This window comes from Elephas maximus, chromosome 12, assembly GCF_024166365.1.
Source record: "Elephas maximus indicus isolate mEleMax1 chromosome 12, mEleMax1 primary haplotype, whole genome shotgun sequence".
NCBI classification, from domain to species: domain Eukaryota; kingdom Metazoa; phylum Chordata; class Mammalia; order Proboscidea; family Elephantidae; genus Elephas; species Elephas maximus.
The window spans coordinates 36,755,756-36,773,114 of record NC_064830.1 but is presented as its reverse complement, the minus strand read 5'-3'; the positions used below and the strand labels follow the sequence as shown (position 1 = coordinate 36,773,114).

The following is a 17,359-nucleotide window of genomic DNA, read 5'->3' as shown; positions in this document are numbered from 1 at the left end:
ATTTTATGTAGGAGTCATCGTTAACACTTGATTCTTTTCCTCTATTTACTTAATGAGTTGATGGCCTAGCAACCTTTAAATGTGATGCATGGGTTTTTCCATCATCATCATCTATAGATTGATTAATTTTATGATAGTTGAAGTTTTTTAGTCCATTGCAGTCCAAGAGATGTCAGTTTTTTTTTTTCAAATAATATTGTATTTTAGGTGAAAATTTACACAGCAGATTAGGTTCCCATTTAAGAGTTACTACACAGATTATTCACAGACATTGGTTACATTTTTCACAATGTATTACCATTCTCATTAATTCACTTCTGGAAATTTCATTTCCAGTAATCTGATTTCCCTGTCCCCTTACCCTTTTATCTCTGTTTTAGAGTAATTGTTGACCATTTCGTCTTACATAGATGATTTTTTTAAGGTGCACAGTACTCACTGGTAATATTCTTTATGAACCAGTCTGTTACTTAGCTAGCAGATGACCTCAGGGAATAATTTTGGTTCAGGGTTTATGGAGTATCTCAGTGTGATAGTCTTGGGGAGTCCTCTAGTCACAACCAGTCCAGTAAGTCTGGACTTTTTAAGAATTTGAGTTCTGTTCCACATTTTTCTCCCCTTGTATCAGGGTACATCTGTTGTGACCCTGATCAGCATGGTCACAGGCACCATCTAGCTCTTCTGGTCTCAGGGTAGATGAGGCTGTGGTTCCTGTAGACTGTTAGCCCTATGGACTAGTTTCCTCACTGAATCTTTTGTTTCCTTTCGCTTTTGGTCTGGAAGATAGACCGATCATTGTATCTTAGATGGCCGCTTGCAAACTTTTAAGACGCCGGACACTACTCACCGAACTAGGATGTAGATAGAACATAAACTTTGTGAACTATATTATGCCAGTTGATCGATTTGTCCCACAAGACTATAGTCCTAAGGCTTCAAACCCAGAAAACCAATTCTGCAAGGTGTTTGGTTATATCTAAGAAGTATCCGTAACTGTGCCCCGTATGTACTTATGTATATGAATATACATGCATGCACACACATGTATATATACATATAACTGCATGTGTATGTGCACACATATATACATGCCTATACACATATATTTTTTGGTTGTTGCAAAATTATATGTCCTAGCATTTACCAGAAGTGTTCTTTTATGTGTTGTGTGTGTACTTCTTAGTGACATCCTTTACCTTAGACTATGCATGCTTCACCCACATTCAGTGTCACCAAAAATAGCAAGTGTCTACTACCTAAAGAGTGATTCCCCCATCCCAACTCTCCCATCCCTGGTAACCACCAGTGAACCTTGGTTTCTGTATGTTTACATATTTCGTCTTTTTATAAAAGTGGGATCATGCAATATTTGTCCTTTCATGATTGACTTATTTCACTCAGCATAATGTCCTCCAGATTCATCCACATGATGAGATGTTTCGAAGACTTACTATTATACTTTATGGTTGCATAGTATCCTGTTGTATGTACATACCGTATTTTGCTTATCCGTTCAGCCATTTATGGACACTTAGGGTGTCTCCATCTTGTCCTATTGTGAATAGATTTGCAGTGAACATACGTATGCATATGTCTGGTCATGTCACTTAAGTCTCTAAGGTATAGGAGTGAGATTGCTGGATCAAAAGGGTAGCCTTATTTCTGGTTTTTTTGGGAAGCACCATACTGTTTTGCATAGTGGTTGTACCATTTCATAGTCCCACCACCAGTGGATAAGGGTTCCAATATCCCCACATCCTCACCAGCATTTTGTTTTCTTATTTGTTTGTTTTGTTGAGTGCCATTTTCACAGGGGCAAAATGATATCTCATTGTTGTTTTAATTTATATCTCTGATGGCTAAAGATTGGAAACATCTTTTCATGTGTTTGTTGGCCACTTGAATGTTCTCTTTGATGAAGTATCTATTCATGTCTTTTGCCCTTTTTTTTTTATTATTATTATTGGTTTGTCTTTTTGTTGTTGAGTTGCTAAAGTTTTTTTTTTATATATTTTAGAGATTAGACCCTTGTCAGGTATGTCATTCTCGAAAATTTCCCCAGTCTGTAGGTTGTCTTTTTACTCTCTTGATAGTCTTTTGAAGAACGTGTTTAATTTTTATGAGGTCCCAGTTATCTACTTTGTTTTCTGCTGCTCTCTGGCATTTGTAGTTGTATTTGATAATCTGTTGTTTTAAAAAAAAAAAAAAAAAATCCCATAGTTTTGCCCCTGTGTTTCTTCCAGGAACTTTATGGTTTTGGCTTTAATGTTTTGGTCCTTGATCCATTTTGATTTCGTTTTTGTTTATGGTGTTAGATATGGGTTCTGTTTCATTTTTCTGCATGTTGTTGTCCAATTTTGCCAGCACTGTTTATTGAAAAGACTGTTCTTCCTCATTTAATAGCCTTTGACCCTTTGTTGAAAATCAGTTGTCCATAGATGGATTTATTTCTGTGTTCTTAATTCTCTTCCACTGTGTGTCTGTCCTTGAGCCAGTACCAGCTATTTTGATTACTATAGCTCTGTAATATGTTTTGAGGTCAGGAAGTGTGAGGCCTCCTACTTTGTTCTTTTTCTTTAGTATTGCTTTGGCTATTTGTGGCTTCTTTCATTTTCCATATAAAGTTTTTGATTAGTTCTTCCATGACAGTAAAAAACATTGGATATTGGATCAGGATTGCATTGTATTTATAGATTGCTTTGGGTAGTATTGACATTTTCACGATATTAAATCTTCCAATCCATGAGCAGGGAATGTCTTCCGTTTATATAGATCTCGTTTAGTCTCTTGTATTATTAGTGTTTTATAGTTATCATTGTGTAAGTAAGTCTTTTACATCCCTGGTTAGGTTTATTACCAGTTATTTTATCATTTGCGGGGGTATTGTAAATGCTGTTTTCTTGATTTCCTTTTTTGATTCCTCCCTGTTAGTGTATAGGAACCCAACTGATTTTTGTGTGTTCATCTTGTATCCTGCAACATTGCTGAATTCTATTAGATCTAGAAGCTTTCTTGTGGACTCTTCACAGTTTTCTATATATAGGATCATGTCATCTGCAAATAGGGATAGTTTTATTTCCTCCTTTCCAATTTGGCTAGGACTTCCAGTACAATGTTGACTAAGAGGTGATAGTGGTGTCCTTGTCTCGTTCCCATTTTCAAGTGGAAGGCTCCCCGTCTTTTTCCATTGAGGATAACGTTGGCCGTTGGTTTTGCATACCCAAACCCACTGCTGTCAAGTCGATTCCGATTCATAGCAACCCTGTAGGACAGAGCAGAACTGCCCCCATAGTTTCCAAGGAGCACCTGGCAGATTTGAACTGCCGACCTCTTGGTTAGCAGCTGTAGCACTTAACCACTACGCCACTAGGGTTTCCTTGGTTTTGCATAAAACCAAAAACCAAACCCAGTGCCGTCGAGTCGATTCCGACTCATAACGACCCTATAGGACGGAGTAGAACTAGCCCACAGAGTTTCTAAGGAGCGCCTGGCGGATTTGAACTGCTGACCTTTTGGTTAGCAGCCATAGCGCTTAACTGCTATGCCACCAGGGTTTCCAGGTTTTGCATGTATGCCCTTAATTGTGTTAAGGAATTTCCTCCCTATTTCTATTTTCTTGAGAGTTTTTAATCAGGAACAGTTGAGATATCAGTTTTGATCTTAAAATTATACCATCTTTGGCCACTTGGAGCTCCTTCAGATTGTCCCCCATGTTGAGTATAACTTTAAATGTAGCACTTAAATTACTGGGAGTCACAGAAAGAAGTGGAAAGGGACAAGGAGAGAAAAGAACTTGAAGATCAACTGTTGTTTATCCTGAAACACAAAGAACAGTGTAAAATTCTGGGCTTCAGGTCCAGTGCTGAATATTAAGTGGATTAATTCCCATGATCTGTAGGAAAAAAGAAACTCCTAGTTGTTTTGTTAATTGCCCTCTATTTCTATTATTATTCTGTCCTTCTACCTGGAGCTAGGAGCCCTGGTGCACAGTGGTTAAACACTGGACTGCTAACCAAAAGGTTGGAGATTCAAACCCACCAGCCGCTCCACGGGAGAAATATGTGGCAGCCTGCTTCCATAAAGATTACACTATGGAGGCAATTCTACTCTGTCCTGTAGGGTTGCTGTGACAGCAACAGGTTTACCTGGAGCTAGCTCCTTCCTTCCTTCATCCCCTCCTCCCTTCTCTTTTTCACTCTTTTGCACTCCATTCCTTCTCATCCTTCCTTCTTTCCTTTTTCTTAATAAACTCTTTAAATATAATGTTAGTGGTTTCTTATTTAATCTTTATACCCATAGTAATTATATTGATAGATTTCTTAGGTATAACACAGCATATTCTGTATTTTTGTTATTTAACTTAGGTTTTAGCAAACTAATGACTCCTTCCCTTGTACCTCTTCATTTCTGAACTGGCTTAATTTTTTTTCTTTCAAAAGGATAATGAAAGATGTAATACAAGTTTTGAACTCAATGAAATTAGTTTATTTAAAGGTACCTCTAAGTTCCAAGTTTATTTAGTAAGCAAATGGGACTGTCTTAGCTTGCTATTTTCATAATCTATTTTTTATTTTCTCTCTCAGTCACAGAACACTTTATATTAAATAGAGGCAGAATAGTATTAAAGATCGTTCTTTCCTATTAAATAGTAGTCATTTGTTAAAATTGTTGGCATTTGGCAGATTTAGTCAATCGCTCCCCTCAGGATGAAATGTTTGAGAATTAGAACAAATGAAGCAGGCCAGCTTGATCATAAAGCTGCATGTAGCTGGTGTGTAATTTTGCTGAGCTCCCTGGTGGTACAGTGGTTAAGAGCTCAGCTTCCTAACCAGAAAGGTTGGCTTGAACTGCAAATCTACCTTCCACTCCTTGGAAACTCTCTGGGGACAGCTCTCCTTTGTCCATTTGGGTTGCTATGAGTTGGAATCAACTCGATGGCAACAGGTTTTATATGTCGTCCTTAATGAAAACAGAAAACAATAAAAGTGATTTTAAAGCCTTAATTGAAAATACTGTTCTTTTAAGTGGTAAATAAAAAGTTCCTTGTAACTGATAAGTTTTCTAAAGCACCTTCGTATTCATTAGTTCATTCCATCCATACATTGGCTGAGTGATAAGCCCCTTAAAGTTGAGGAAATTAAAGGTCAGGTTGAACCTAAGTGACTTGTCCAAACCAGCAAATGATAGCCAAGACTAGAATACAGTTCTGATTTCTGATACCTGTCCTTGCTTTTTCCATTGTTATTCTATCATGAACTGAACAATTTTACAAAATGTATAAACAGCATACTCAGTCAGCCTCTCAAGTTTACCTCAGAAAGCAGTAGGGTTTCTTTTGTATTTAAGGTTATAAAAGATTAACAGAATTCTAGATCCCTTTCTTTTTCCAGTTTATTCTTGAGATTTATACAAAGGCGCTTCATCTTTCAAGTCCAAACATATTATCCACTCCACCAAATGAGACTATTTGTTGATCATAAGGCAGGCGACTCAGGGACTGGCTATCCCGCAGCACACCCAGCTCTCAACAGAGTATTATCTTTGGTTCTTGGGGTAATGTAAATTAAAACACTGTTTTAATCCTTTGGTGTGTCTAAAAGTCATTTATTTGCCGATGAATAGGAAAGATGATGTGAAGGCATTCTAAAAATACATTATCTGGATGGAGGAATTTATTGTCTTTTCTGTATGCAAATTTACTGATCTTAATTGTGCTAGTTTTGGGTTGTAATAATTTTTGTCTTATGTTTTATTCATTACCCTTTGATACCATTATTGGTGACTTTGTAGTTCTAATGACTGACAATGTGTTCACCAGTTAATTTCAGATAATCACAGATTTAGCACTAGAAAATACTTTGTGACCTGATCAGTGGTTCAGGATTAGGATCACTTGGTGCATTTGTTTAAAATGCCTAGTAGTGGGCTTCAAAAAGAGGTGAATAGTTTGGAAATGTGTGGCAGCAATTTTTGCTCATTATCTGATTATGGAGATTTTATTGGTATAAAATGCCCATAGACCAGATGCTAACATTTTTATAGTTACCACAAAAACAGGATTGTCCCTCTGAAATTTCCAGTAGCACCCGTGTAGAGAGAGACCCTGAATGGAAAAAATAACTCATAATTTATATGCAGCTTTACTTGAGTAGCACAGGATCCATCATGTGTTCATTTGAGCCTTTGACTTTGTCCCCCATCATCTCCCTAATGCAGTTTCCTCCCTACCTTCTTTCTTCCCACTGACCTGAACTCTGCTTGCCAATGCGTATTTTAAATTTGGGGGGAAAAAAAAAAAATAGGATGAGAGGCGTGAAATAGAAAGGTCTGATCACTTTTCGTATATGTTTTAAATGCTTTCTTCCTTTGATACGTATTTTGTGGATTGAAGCATTTTCTTTAATTTTGTATGTGTTTTACTGTTTTTTTACTGTCTTCTTTTTTATTCATTGACCCTTCCTTTACATCTGCATTTCAGCTTCCCACACAACTTTTCCCCTATATATTCTTTCTTACCGAGCTAGTGAGCAAGTCTTCGTATGCCTTAAGCACTTAGTCCTCAAAGTTGTAGCCCTCAGACCTCTTTTCGAAATGATATGGAAAAATGTAACTTTTTGATTTACCACTTATATCCATTATTTGGATTTAACACAATCTCAATCATAATGCTTCAGGTTTTTAAAATAAATGGTTACAAAATGTGAATGGAAAGGCAGAGAGCAAGAACATTCAAGACAATCTTGAAGAACAAAGTTAGAGAACTTACCACCAGATATTAAAACTTACAAAGCTTAGAGTAATTAAGTGTGGTATTGGCACAAGGAAAAAGATGGTCTTTCCAGTAAATTTTCCCAACTGGGGGGAAAGGAACTTTAACTCCTGTTTCAACATACTGTGCACACACATACAAATTCCATTCTCAAAGAAATTAAGTAACTGACTTGTAGTCGTTAAGTTAGTAAGGGGCAGACAAAAATTTTGAGCCCAGATATATCTGGCTCATTCCAGGTTATCATACTGCTTCTCAAAGGATGCTTTTATTTTCATCTAACATCTATCCGAATGAATTAAAAAAATCTTTTTCTCTTCTTTGGAGTTCCTGGGTGGTGCAGATGGTTAATATGTTCAGCTGCTTCCTCAAAGTTTGGAGGTTTGAATCCACCTGATGTACCTCAGAAGAAAGGCCTGGCAATCTGCTTCTGAGAAATCAGCCCTTGAAAACCCTGTGGAGCAAGTTCTACTCTGACATACATGGGATCACCATGAATCGGAGTTAACTTGCCAGCAACTGGTTAAAGTTCTTCAGTTCCCTGAGCTTAGAATCTTTGTGAACTTTTTATAAAATCGTGGTAAAATGTAATTTAACCTATTGTGATCTGGTGGAAAAAGGGAGTTTGAATGTCAATGTATTGAAGCGTCTTGGTGGTTTTTCACTTGCTAGCGGTGAACCTTTAATTCAAGTTAAGTACTTTTTAACCTCAAGGATCTCTTAAAACATGTTACTACTAATTTTTTTTAATTAAAAGTGACCAGATCAGGATCTTCTTTAATGCTGTCTTTTTGAGTATAAATATCAAGTTTAGTTTAAAATCACTGACACTACTTGTTATTTTATCTTTTGTATGTAGTTTTATTAGGCTTCTTTTTACAATTTTTATGTCTGATCAAAATTTTTTACTTAGCAATTCATTCAACCAATATTTATTGAATGCCTATATGCCAGACTCTGCCTCACTAAAGGTACATGTTGAGAAAAATAAACACCATCCATTCTCACTCTCATCAAATTTGTAGCCTTTGAATACAGACTAATAAATCAACAGTTACAATGTAATGATTGTAATGCTATTGCGTTATTGCACTTTCTTTAATAATTTCATCCTATAAAAACAGTGATTCTCTCCATTGAAATTATCGTCTTTCCTTCATGGTTTTTGTACCAAATTTACCACAGACTGGGTTATATTAGGGTTGCTTCTGGGTTTATTGTCCCCGCTAAATTAGGAGCAAGAAAGCCCAGACCTTCCTCCACACTTTAAGAGTGTTCAGATCTCAATAAGTGTTTGGGTAATTGATTTTGAGTGATTTTATGTTTTATTAATAAACCTATTCTTGGTCAGGGACACCGCCTGCTTTCTTTTAGAAAAAGAAAACATTTTAAGTCCTACATAGATTAGTATATTAACAGTATGTTCTCTGTTCAGTGTGTTAAGATCACAGTGTTTAGAATATTGCCCTTTGAAAAGTTATATGATAGTCAATTGTCAGTTTGGGGTGTTTTTGTTGTTTTACCATTATCTAGGTTAATCTGGTTAAATACGTCTTTCATAGTAACTTCCTAGGTCATCTACCTTCTCATCAGCATAAGAAGCTTCATCAAGCGAGAAAGGGAGTATTCACCTTTGTCTAGGATCAAAATTATTCTTCCCAGTATTTATAATATGAGAAGCAAGGCTTAGGATTATATAAAGCTTTCTTAGGAAATCATGGTTTAAGAGAAAAATCCTGGCTCCTACAATTTTTCTTCACCCCAATCAGGAAGGGTGGGTGACTATGAAGTCTATATCAGGAATATTCAAAAGGAAATGCAGATATAGCTTGAGAGTTTATTAACTATCACCAGAAGTATTAACCAGAGAAAGGAATGTTCAGGTCCAGTCTGGGAGGGTGATTTGAGATCTGCAGGGAAATACTTGTGTCCACGTGTTCATGTTAAGCAGCCAGTAGCACTCACTTCTCTTCCTTTCCCTTCCCTCTCCTCCCCATTTTGTGTGTGTGGTGTTTTCTTGTTTGCTTTGTTTTTGTTTTGTCAGTTTTTAAACTGTTCTTATGTTAACAACCATAGAGCTAGCTAGTTTTCACTAAAGGTATAAGATTTGGGGAATTTTTGAAGTCGTACAGAAACTACCTTTTTTTTATTGAAATGTAAATTAACAAAGATGGATTATTCATAGAAATGATACAATATTTAGTCTGAAGACTATATAACCCACTACCATCGGACTATATATAGTTCATGTTAAAAATTCAGTCCATTTATACTCTTTGGTATTAATATTTTCTGTGGTCTTGATCTTCTTTTTTTCTTTAAGTTTAAACACTAGGCTTTTTATTATATTAGTCTAGTAAAATGATGTGAAAGATTATACAAAGGATCACTTTGGTTTTTCAGCTCATCGTAGCCTAAGAGTCTTTGCCCGATAAAATGTTTATGTCTCTATGTGGCAGATACATGGTTAATAATAATTAGAAAAATTTTGTGTGGTTCATATCCCTTTTATCTTCAAGTATTTCCCAGATTTAAGAATGGTATATGGTGTAAAATGTTCTCCATGAAGTGTACCACCAATCCAAACCCTTTGCCATTGAGTTGATTCCAAATCATAGTGACCCTGTAGGGCAGAGTAGAACTTCCCCCGTAGGGTTTTCAAAAGGTTGGCAGTTCATATCCACCAGGCGCTCCGTGGAAACCCTATGGGGCAGTTCTACTCTGTCCTGTAGGGTTCCTGTGAGTCAGAATTGACTCGACAGCAGTGGGTTTGGTTTTTTGGTTTTAATCTCTACTGACGCAGACTGCCACATCTTTCTCCAGAGGAGCGGCTGGTGGGTTCAAATTGCCAGCCTTTCAGTTAGCAGCTGAGTGCTTAACCGCTGCAACACCAGATCTCTTTCTTCATGAAGTATAGCAGAATATAACCAGAATTTTTAAATGAATAGTAAAAAGCTCAGTTTAATTATTAGCTGTGCATTCTTGACTTGGTTATTTAGCTTTTCTAAGTGTTTTCTCACAAGTAAATGGAATTATCCTTGTCTTTGCCATTGTTAAGATGGCATATTGCAAAATTTGCCTTTCACGATATTTTTAACAGTTACTATGTACAGGATAACGTTTTTTTATTAATATGCAAATTTTTCAACACAATAATAAATTACTTCATGCCATGGATGGCGTGCCTCAGGGTTTAGAAAATAATAAAAACTATGAATATTGTCATTAAATAGACTTTCTGAAATAGCCAAAGATACTGGTTATGTTGAACACATAAAGCTTGTTTGACATGAGATGCCAGAACTTAGGACAGAGGTCCGATCAACATATTTTCATTATTTTTAAAATTTATAAACCTTTAACCTTGCTATTCAAAGTGTGTTCTGCAGACCAGCAGTGTCAGCATCGCCAAGAAGCTTGTTAGAAATTCAGACTCTCTATTTCTAGCGAGATCCCAAGGTGATTAATGTGCACACTGAGAAGTACTGCTGTGAGATGTTTTTTCTCATTTCAACTTTGGGTTTTCCCACTAAAGCCAAGCAACATGTAATATAGTAATAAATCAGATTGCCCATAGCCCTTGCACTCTGTTACAGATTCTTCTGAAAAGTGATCAGAGAAAAAGTGCTGAACTAAAAATATTCAGTGGGCCTGTTTATGGGATAGAAGTAACTAAAGTTTATGTCATAAAGTGAACAGTCTTCATTTTAAGCTGTTTTTCCAGCTACCTATTCTGTATCATTGATTATTTGCTCTACCAGTAGAGATCTTCTTTTATCATCTTCCTATTTCTTAAGCTTTTCAGAGCTTTGCCTAGTGGCCTGTATGTAATTGTACCCTTTTCAGGACCTAAGATCTACTTGAGTTACCATTTTGTATGAAATGAGTAGGTGACAACCTGTTGTCAAATGAAGGCTTCAATTACCTTGATTCTAATTCATTAATTCACAAACTCTTTTTACCAGAATAACCTTCAGGGAGCTTTTTTAAAATAAAAAATGTTTGGTAGGTGTTGAGTAAGGCTCAGGAATCTGTCTTTTGAAAACACAGGTCTAATACACAGTCAGGTATGGGAGCTGCCATTCCAAATTCAGGGGTGGGGGTAGGTAGTAAAAAGTAAAGGCTAGTCAGATTTATTTTGTGATTGTTTCAGTAGTTGCTTTGTTTTTATCCCCTGTATTTTCCCAATACTTTCAAATAATCTTTCTGATTTCTGATATTTAAACAGGAAGGACTCTAAAATAATACCCTACTCAAGAAATCAATGAGAACTTGTAAAATCATAATATTTCCATTATTGTTGTTAGGTACCATTGAGTTGGTTCCAACTCATAGCAACCCTATATACAACAGAAGAAACACTGTCCCGTCCTTGTTCCACTGCTTTTCATAAAGGTTTTCACTGGCCAATTTTTTCAGTAGACCACTAATCTTAGTCCAGAAGCTCTGCTGAAACCCATCCATCATGGGCGATCCTACTGGTATTTGAAATACCAGTGGCATAGCTTCCAGCATCACAGCAACACAAAAACTACCACAGTACAACAAACTGACAGATTATTTAATGGATTATTTCCATTAAGATAATGGAAATCCTATGTTTACCTTCATTCAGTTATCAAGAGTGAACTTGAAAGATACCTGTGTAAATAAGCATATAAGAGGCAACATGCTATTGTGATAACCTCTGGCCTAAGGGCCTGGCTGACTAGCTGTTTGTTTGGTCACTTTTGGACCATAGTAACCTCATCAGTGAAATTAATATTACTGATCTACATATCCCATACACTCTTACCATTCAAATAATGATTAAGAAATGGTATAAGGATGTCAGTGATGAACCGAAAGGACCTAGTTATTATCCCTTTAATACATTTTGTGCAGAACACATTTGTTTTTAGACTGCCAACAGCAGTAGTATGAATATGGATGACCTGATTTTTTTTGTGTGTGTTTGTTTTTAACTTATTTTGGAAATAATTGCAAACTTAGTGGAAAGTTGCAAAGTTAGCACAAAAATATTCCAGAATAGCCAGCACACAGATTCCTCACATTGCCGTTTTACTCCCCACCTCTCTACATACATTGTTTTTCTGAAACTTGAGAAGTTGCACACGTGATATCCCATTCTTCAATGTATGTTTCCAAAAAACACTGACTTTTTTTTACACAGTCACAATTATCAAAGACAGGAAATTATCACTGCTCTAATACTGTTATCCAATGAGCAGACTTTATTCAAACTTTGCTAATTGTCTCAATGATTTCTTTATAACACAAAAAGAAAGATAGGTAAGTTGGTTGATTTGAGGGCCTATGGTTCAGTTGAGGATCACACATTACATTTATTTGTCATGACTACTCTTCTTTAATCTTGAATTTTTTTCTCAGTCTTTGCCTTTTATGATCTTGACATTTTTGAAGAGTATAAGCCAGTTTTGTAGTCTGTCTCTCAATCCCAAAACAGATTTTGGATGACATGCTTTTAGTGTTCAGACAACCAAATTTAAAATGTTTAATGTATATTATAAATTGGGTTTTAAGTGCTTATTTAATTTGTAAAAGAAGGGAGGAATCTTGGCCTAAGTAAATTTAATTTTTCAACTTTATAAATGAGAATATTAATTATTCTTCAAAACCGAAAGCCCAAGAGTTTTAAAATTTAGGATGGTTTCGCACTATTAGATTGTCAGATGAAGATTGCATTAGGAATTTGGTTCCTAGGAGCTGATAGAATAGAATCAAAGAATACCAAGATGAAAGAAATTCTGTTTGGAGATTAGTAGAACTACTTGCAAGATACCAAATAAAATTGGTTCAGTCATTTCCTGGACTAAGCACATATTTTTAATTTGGTATAGAAAATCTGAAGTACATTAAGGATAGAGGGGTTAGATGGGGGCTTATGTTTGAAGTAATGATGAGCAATGGTACAGAGATAGTAATGAATAAGAATGGAAAGAAGTGAACAGTTGGACATCAATAGGAAATTTGTGTGAGATATATGTTTGGAATAATGACCAGAAATTGAGGTTGAAGAATTTAGAGGATGTTCTCTAGCAGGATGCCGTAGATTTTATAGCATAAAATTATTTCATCATATTGGCCTTTGAAGGGAAAAGTATCATTGCTATGTATAAAAATAGATTGGAATGATAAGCAAAGCACACAAACCCCACAAAAAAGGCAAGAATGCTAGCTAAAAATCTAGTGTGAGATTTGATAAGGACTCAGTTATAATGGTATTTGTTAAAGTCATCTGAATTGCATTGTTAAGAATCTAACGGCTTTAGTGATCAGTTACTATTGCAAACAGTTGATTGGAACTATACAATCAGAAATCATAGGAGACTGGAAAGGTAATTGAGTCAGTATTAAAATACTGAACCGTTTCACATATTTTATTTTTCATATGTGGGCACTGGCATTGTTATGTAGAACTGGGAAAAACGTGATTTTGGTGTATGAAATGGATTGCAAATTATATACTTTTTAGAAGAATATCCCAGAACTGGACCTTAGGCGGTTGATGCTACGTGAAATATTCATGCTCTCTAGTTGTCATGTAATAAATAGTTATTGTACACTCACTGGCAGACATTGTTGTAGGCATTGGGCACCTAGTATGTAGATGAATGTAATTTTATGAAGGAGCTGGGGATTCAAATAAATAAATGTATGATATGCTGGATGATGGGAAGTTCAGTGAAGAAAAATAAAGCTAGAGCACTGGGGATAGAAAGTGAAGGAGGAATGCTCTAACTCAGTTCAACCTCCAGGATTATAACTCTTACTATTCCCTGTCCCTGTAACTCCTTTTGGCCATTCATGCTCTGTATAACTTTGCACTGACAGTGTGTCCTAGGGATCATCTACATACCCTGTGGTCTGGGTTGTACATAGCACTGCTCTACATAGAGTTGGTATATAATAACATAAAGCTGATGGTGAATTTTATTTGAACTATTAAATTAATCTGCATTTTATAATTTCCTGCACATTTTTCTTTTTTAAAAGGACACTGTCAAGTACTTTTAAACCATTATTCATAATAAAAACAATTTCCTGTTTATTTATTTTTGTTTCTGTTGCCTGCCCTTTCATTTCCTTGTTTGGAATGGGTATAAGTTAATTAAGCTTTTTATTTGTTTGTCTCAAATTATCAATATTAAGGTGCCTATTACTACTTATGTCTGTAATATATATTGTTATGAGTAACTTTTAAATTACTGTTTGATTTAGATTTATTATCTAATATTGTGGGTTTTTTTTTTTTAGTTGAAGCATTAATTAGTCATTAACTGAGGAATAGTTTGTCTTTATATAGAAGTATACAATGACTTAATGTATTTTTTATATATTTCAAAAAGTACAAAATTAGCACCAGATGTTACTGTTTACACTACAAGTGAATTCTAAACTATATTTCAGTAGCTTAAATTATAAGCTTGCTAGTTATTTATAACTTATTAATATAAACGAAAGTTTTGTTGGTGGTTTCAGTATTCTAGTATTGGTATTAAAGTGTATGACATTAGCTCTTATAATTACATTTTAAACTAAGCTGCTGAGAACAAATGTAGTTGATTTTTCTCATGTTTTCCAGTCTTTTTCTTTCATACAGCCATACACATTAAGTAAATGTGTGAGATTTTCCCCTCTAATTGTAATTTCCTGTCATAAGAAATAGGAATTAGTAAAGGAAAGATTTCTTTTTTGGCTAAATTTATAGCTTAAGTAACTTATATTTGTGAAACTTCTATTTTGACTTTGTCAAAAATACTTGCTGACCACAGCTGCTTTGTTGTAGGAGGACTGACAAATGGTAGTGGTCGCTATATCTCTGCAGCACCTGGAGCAGAAGCAAAATTTAGAGGTGCTTCAAGCACTTCCAGTCTGTTTAGTTCCAGCAGCCAGCTCTTTCCTCCTTCTCGGCTTCGATATAATAGGTCTGATATTATGCCTTCTGGCCGCAGTAGATTATTGGAAGATTTCAGAAACAACCGCTTCCCAAACCTTCAACTTAGAGACTTGATGGGACACATAGTTGAGTTTTCTCAAGACCAGCATGGTTCTAGGTAGGTGATTGTGATTCCTGATACTTTCTACTTCATTATTGCTTTGAAAATGACTGCCTTACAAGAACTTAAGTTTTTCTTGACTAGAATCAGCTAATCTGCATAAATATGGGAAACTTAAAAAATAATACTCTGGATCTATTTTTTCCTTCATATTAGGACAAATTATAAAAATGCAAGGTTTTTTTTAAAGGGCTTCCTAGATTTGTACAATGAGAATATTTTTATAATGAAGGTATAGTAATGGCTTTTATTGGATTATTTTGATTACATTGGCTCTGAATACATTTAATTCTTTGAAGACAGTGCTCTGAATTACCTTTGTGGACTTGAAAGTGTCCCTGATGTATAATTTGTCATTAAAAAATAGTTAAAAAAAAAAAAAAAATAAGTACTTTTGTGTTGTTTCATGGGTTAGTGTTCCACGTGACTTGGCTTAAATTAAAATACTTCACTTTTTAAAATAGGAAAATTTGTCTTTATACATTAAGTGTTCAGATATAATATAATGCTTGAGAGAGAGTTGTGATTACTGCTCCCAAAAAAGCTTAGAAAGGAAAATAGAAGTAGAATTCTAACATATTTATTAAATTTGAGATGTTTTATCTTTTTATAGTTTTATTTTAAGGTAAACTTGAGATTTTAAAGAAAAGGTTTTCTATTACTTGCATGTAAATATTATCTCTGTAAAAGTGAAGGTTCCTTGAGAGTAGCAGATAAATCTCATAGTGCCCAAACAGCTAGTAGCTTAGTTAGGAATTCAGTAGGGTTTTGTGTTTTATTCCTAAGGGTTTATTTATGTTCCAAAAATACTTAGTAATATTTTGTATGTTATTAAAAACAAATGAGCCAAATCTTTGTAATTTTCTGTTTTGTCGATTGTAATGTAACAGAACTAACCTAAACAGGATTAGATACCTTAATGTCCAGATTTTCGTCAGTCTGAATAACCAAAGTGTGACCTTATTAAGTACATCCCACCTGAGTTTAGAGACCATCTCAGGGATAGATTTGACACACTGAACACTAATGACCAAAGATCAGACGAGTTGTAGGATGACATCAAGGACATCATACATGAAGAAAACAAAAGGTCATTAAAAAGATAGAAAAGAAAAAAAGACCAAAATGAGTGTCAGAAGAGACTTTAAAAGTTGCTTTTCAGAGTAGCTGAAGTGAAAGAAAGAAAGAATGACGGAAAAGAACTGAACAGAAGATTTCAAAGGGCAGCTTAAGACAACAAAGTAAAGTATTAAAATGAAATGTCCGAAGACCTGGAGTTAGAAAACCAAAAGAAGATGCTCAGCCTTTCTCAGGATGAAAGAGCTGAAGAAGAAAGTGAAGCCTCGGCTAGTAATGTTGAGGATTCTCTGGGTAAAAAGATAAATGACTCAGGAAGCATCAAGAGAAGACGGAAAGAGTACAGAGAGTCTGTTCATTTCAGGAGATAGCATATGATCAAGAACCGATGGTACTGAAGAAGTCCAGGCTGCACGGAAGGCATTGGCAAAAAAGAAAGCTTCAGGAACTGACAGAATACCAGTTGAGATGTTTCAACAGATGGATGCAATGCTGAAAGTGCTCACTCATCTATGCCAAGAAATTTGGAAGACAGCTACCAGGCCTTCTGACTAGAAGAAATCATATTTTGCCCATTCCAAAGAACGGTGATACAACAGAATACAAAAATTATCAAACAGTATCATTAATATCACATGCGAGTAAAATCATGCTGAAGATACTTCAAAAACAGTTGCGGTGGTGCATCGACCAGAATCTGCCAGAAATTCAGGCCAGATTCAGAATAAGATGTGGAATGAAGGATATCATTGCTGATGTCAGATGGATCTTGGCTGAAAGCAGAGAATACCAGAAAGATGTTTACCTGTGTTTTATTGATTATGCAAAGACATTCAACTATGTGGATCATAACAAATTAAGGATAACATTGTGAAGAATAGGAATTCTATAACACTTAATTGTGCTCATGCAGAATCTGTACATAGACCAAGAGGCAGTCATTCCAACAGAACAAGCACATACTGCATGATTTAAAATCAGGAAAGGTGTGCATCAGGGTTATATCCTTCCACCATACTTATTCAATCTGTTTGGCTGAGCAAATAACCTGAGAAGCTGGACTATAAGAAGAACAGGGCATCAAGATTGGTGGAAGACTTATTAACAACCTGCAATACACAGATGATACAACCTTGCTTGTCGAAAGCAAAGAGGACTTGAAGCACTTACTGGTGAAGATCAAAGACTGAAGCCTTCGGTATGGATTACATCTCAACATAAAGAAAGCGTAAATCCTTACAGCTGGACCAATAAGCAACATCATGATTAAATGGAGAAAAGACTGAAGTTGTCAAGGATTTCGTTTTATTTGGATCCACAATCAACATCTATGGAAGCAGCAGTCAGAAAATCAAATGATGTATTGCATGGGGCAAATCTGCTGCAAAAGACCTCTTTAAAAGTGTTAAAAAGCAAAAATGTCACTTTGATG

At 35.4% G+C, this 17,359-nt stretch overlaps 1 protein-coding gene across 16 annotated transcripts in view; it reads left to right on the top strand.

The window, feature by feature from the left end:
* The window catches only part of PUM2 (pumilio RNA binding family member 2), a 104,118-nt gene that overhangs the window by 75,962 nt on the left and 10,797 nt on the right, over positions 1-17,359 (top strand). For all 16 annotated transcript variants that reach the window (XM_049902665.1, XM_049902664.1, XM_049902662.1 and 13 more), the window contains one exon: positions 14,580-14,847. In XM_049902665.1, coding sequence (XP_049758622.1) covers positions 14,580-14,847 — 268 coding nt within the window. The remainder of the gene's footprint in view (positions 1-14,579; positions 14,848-17,359) is intronic.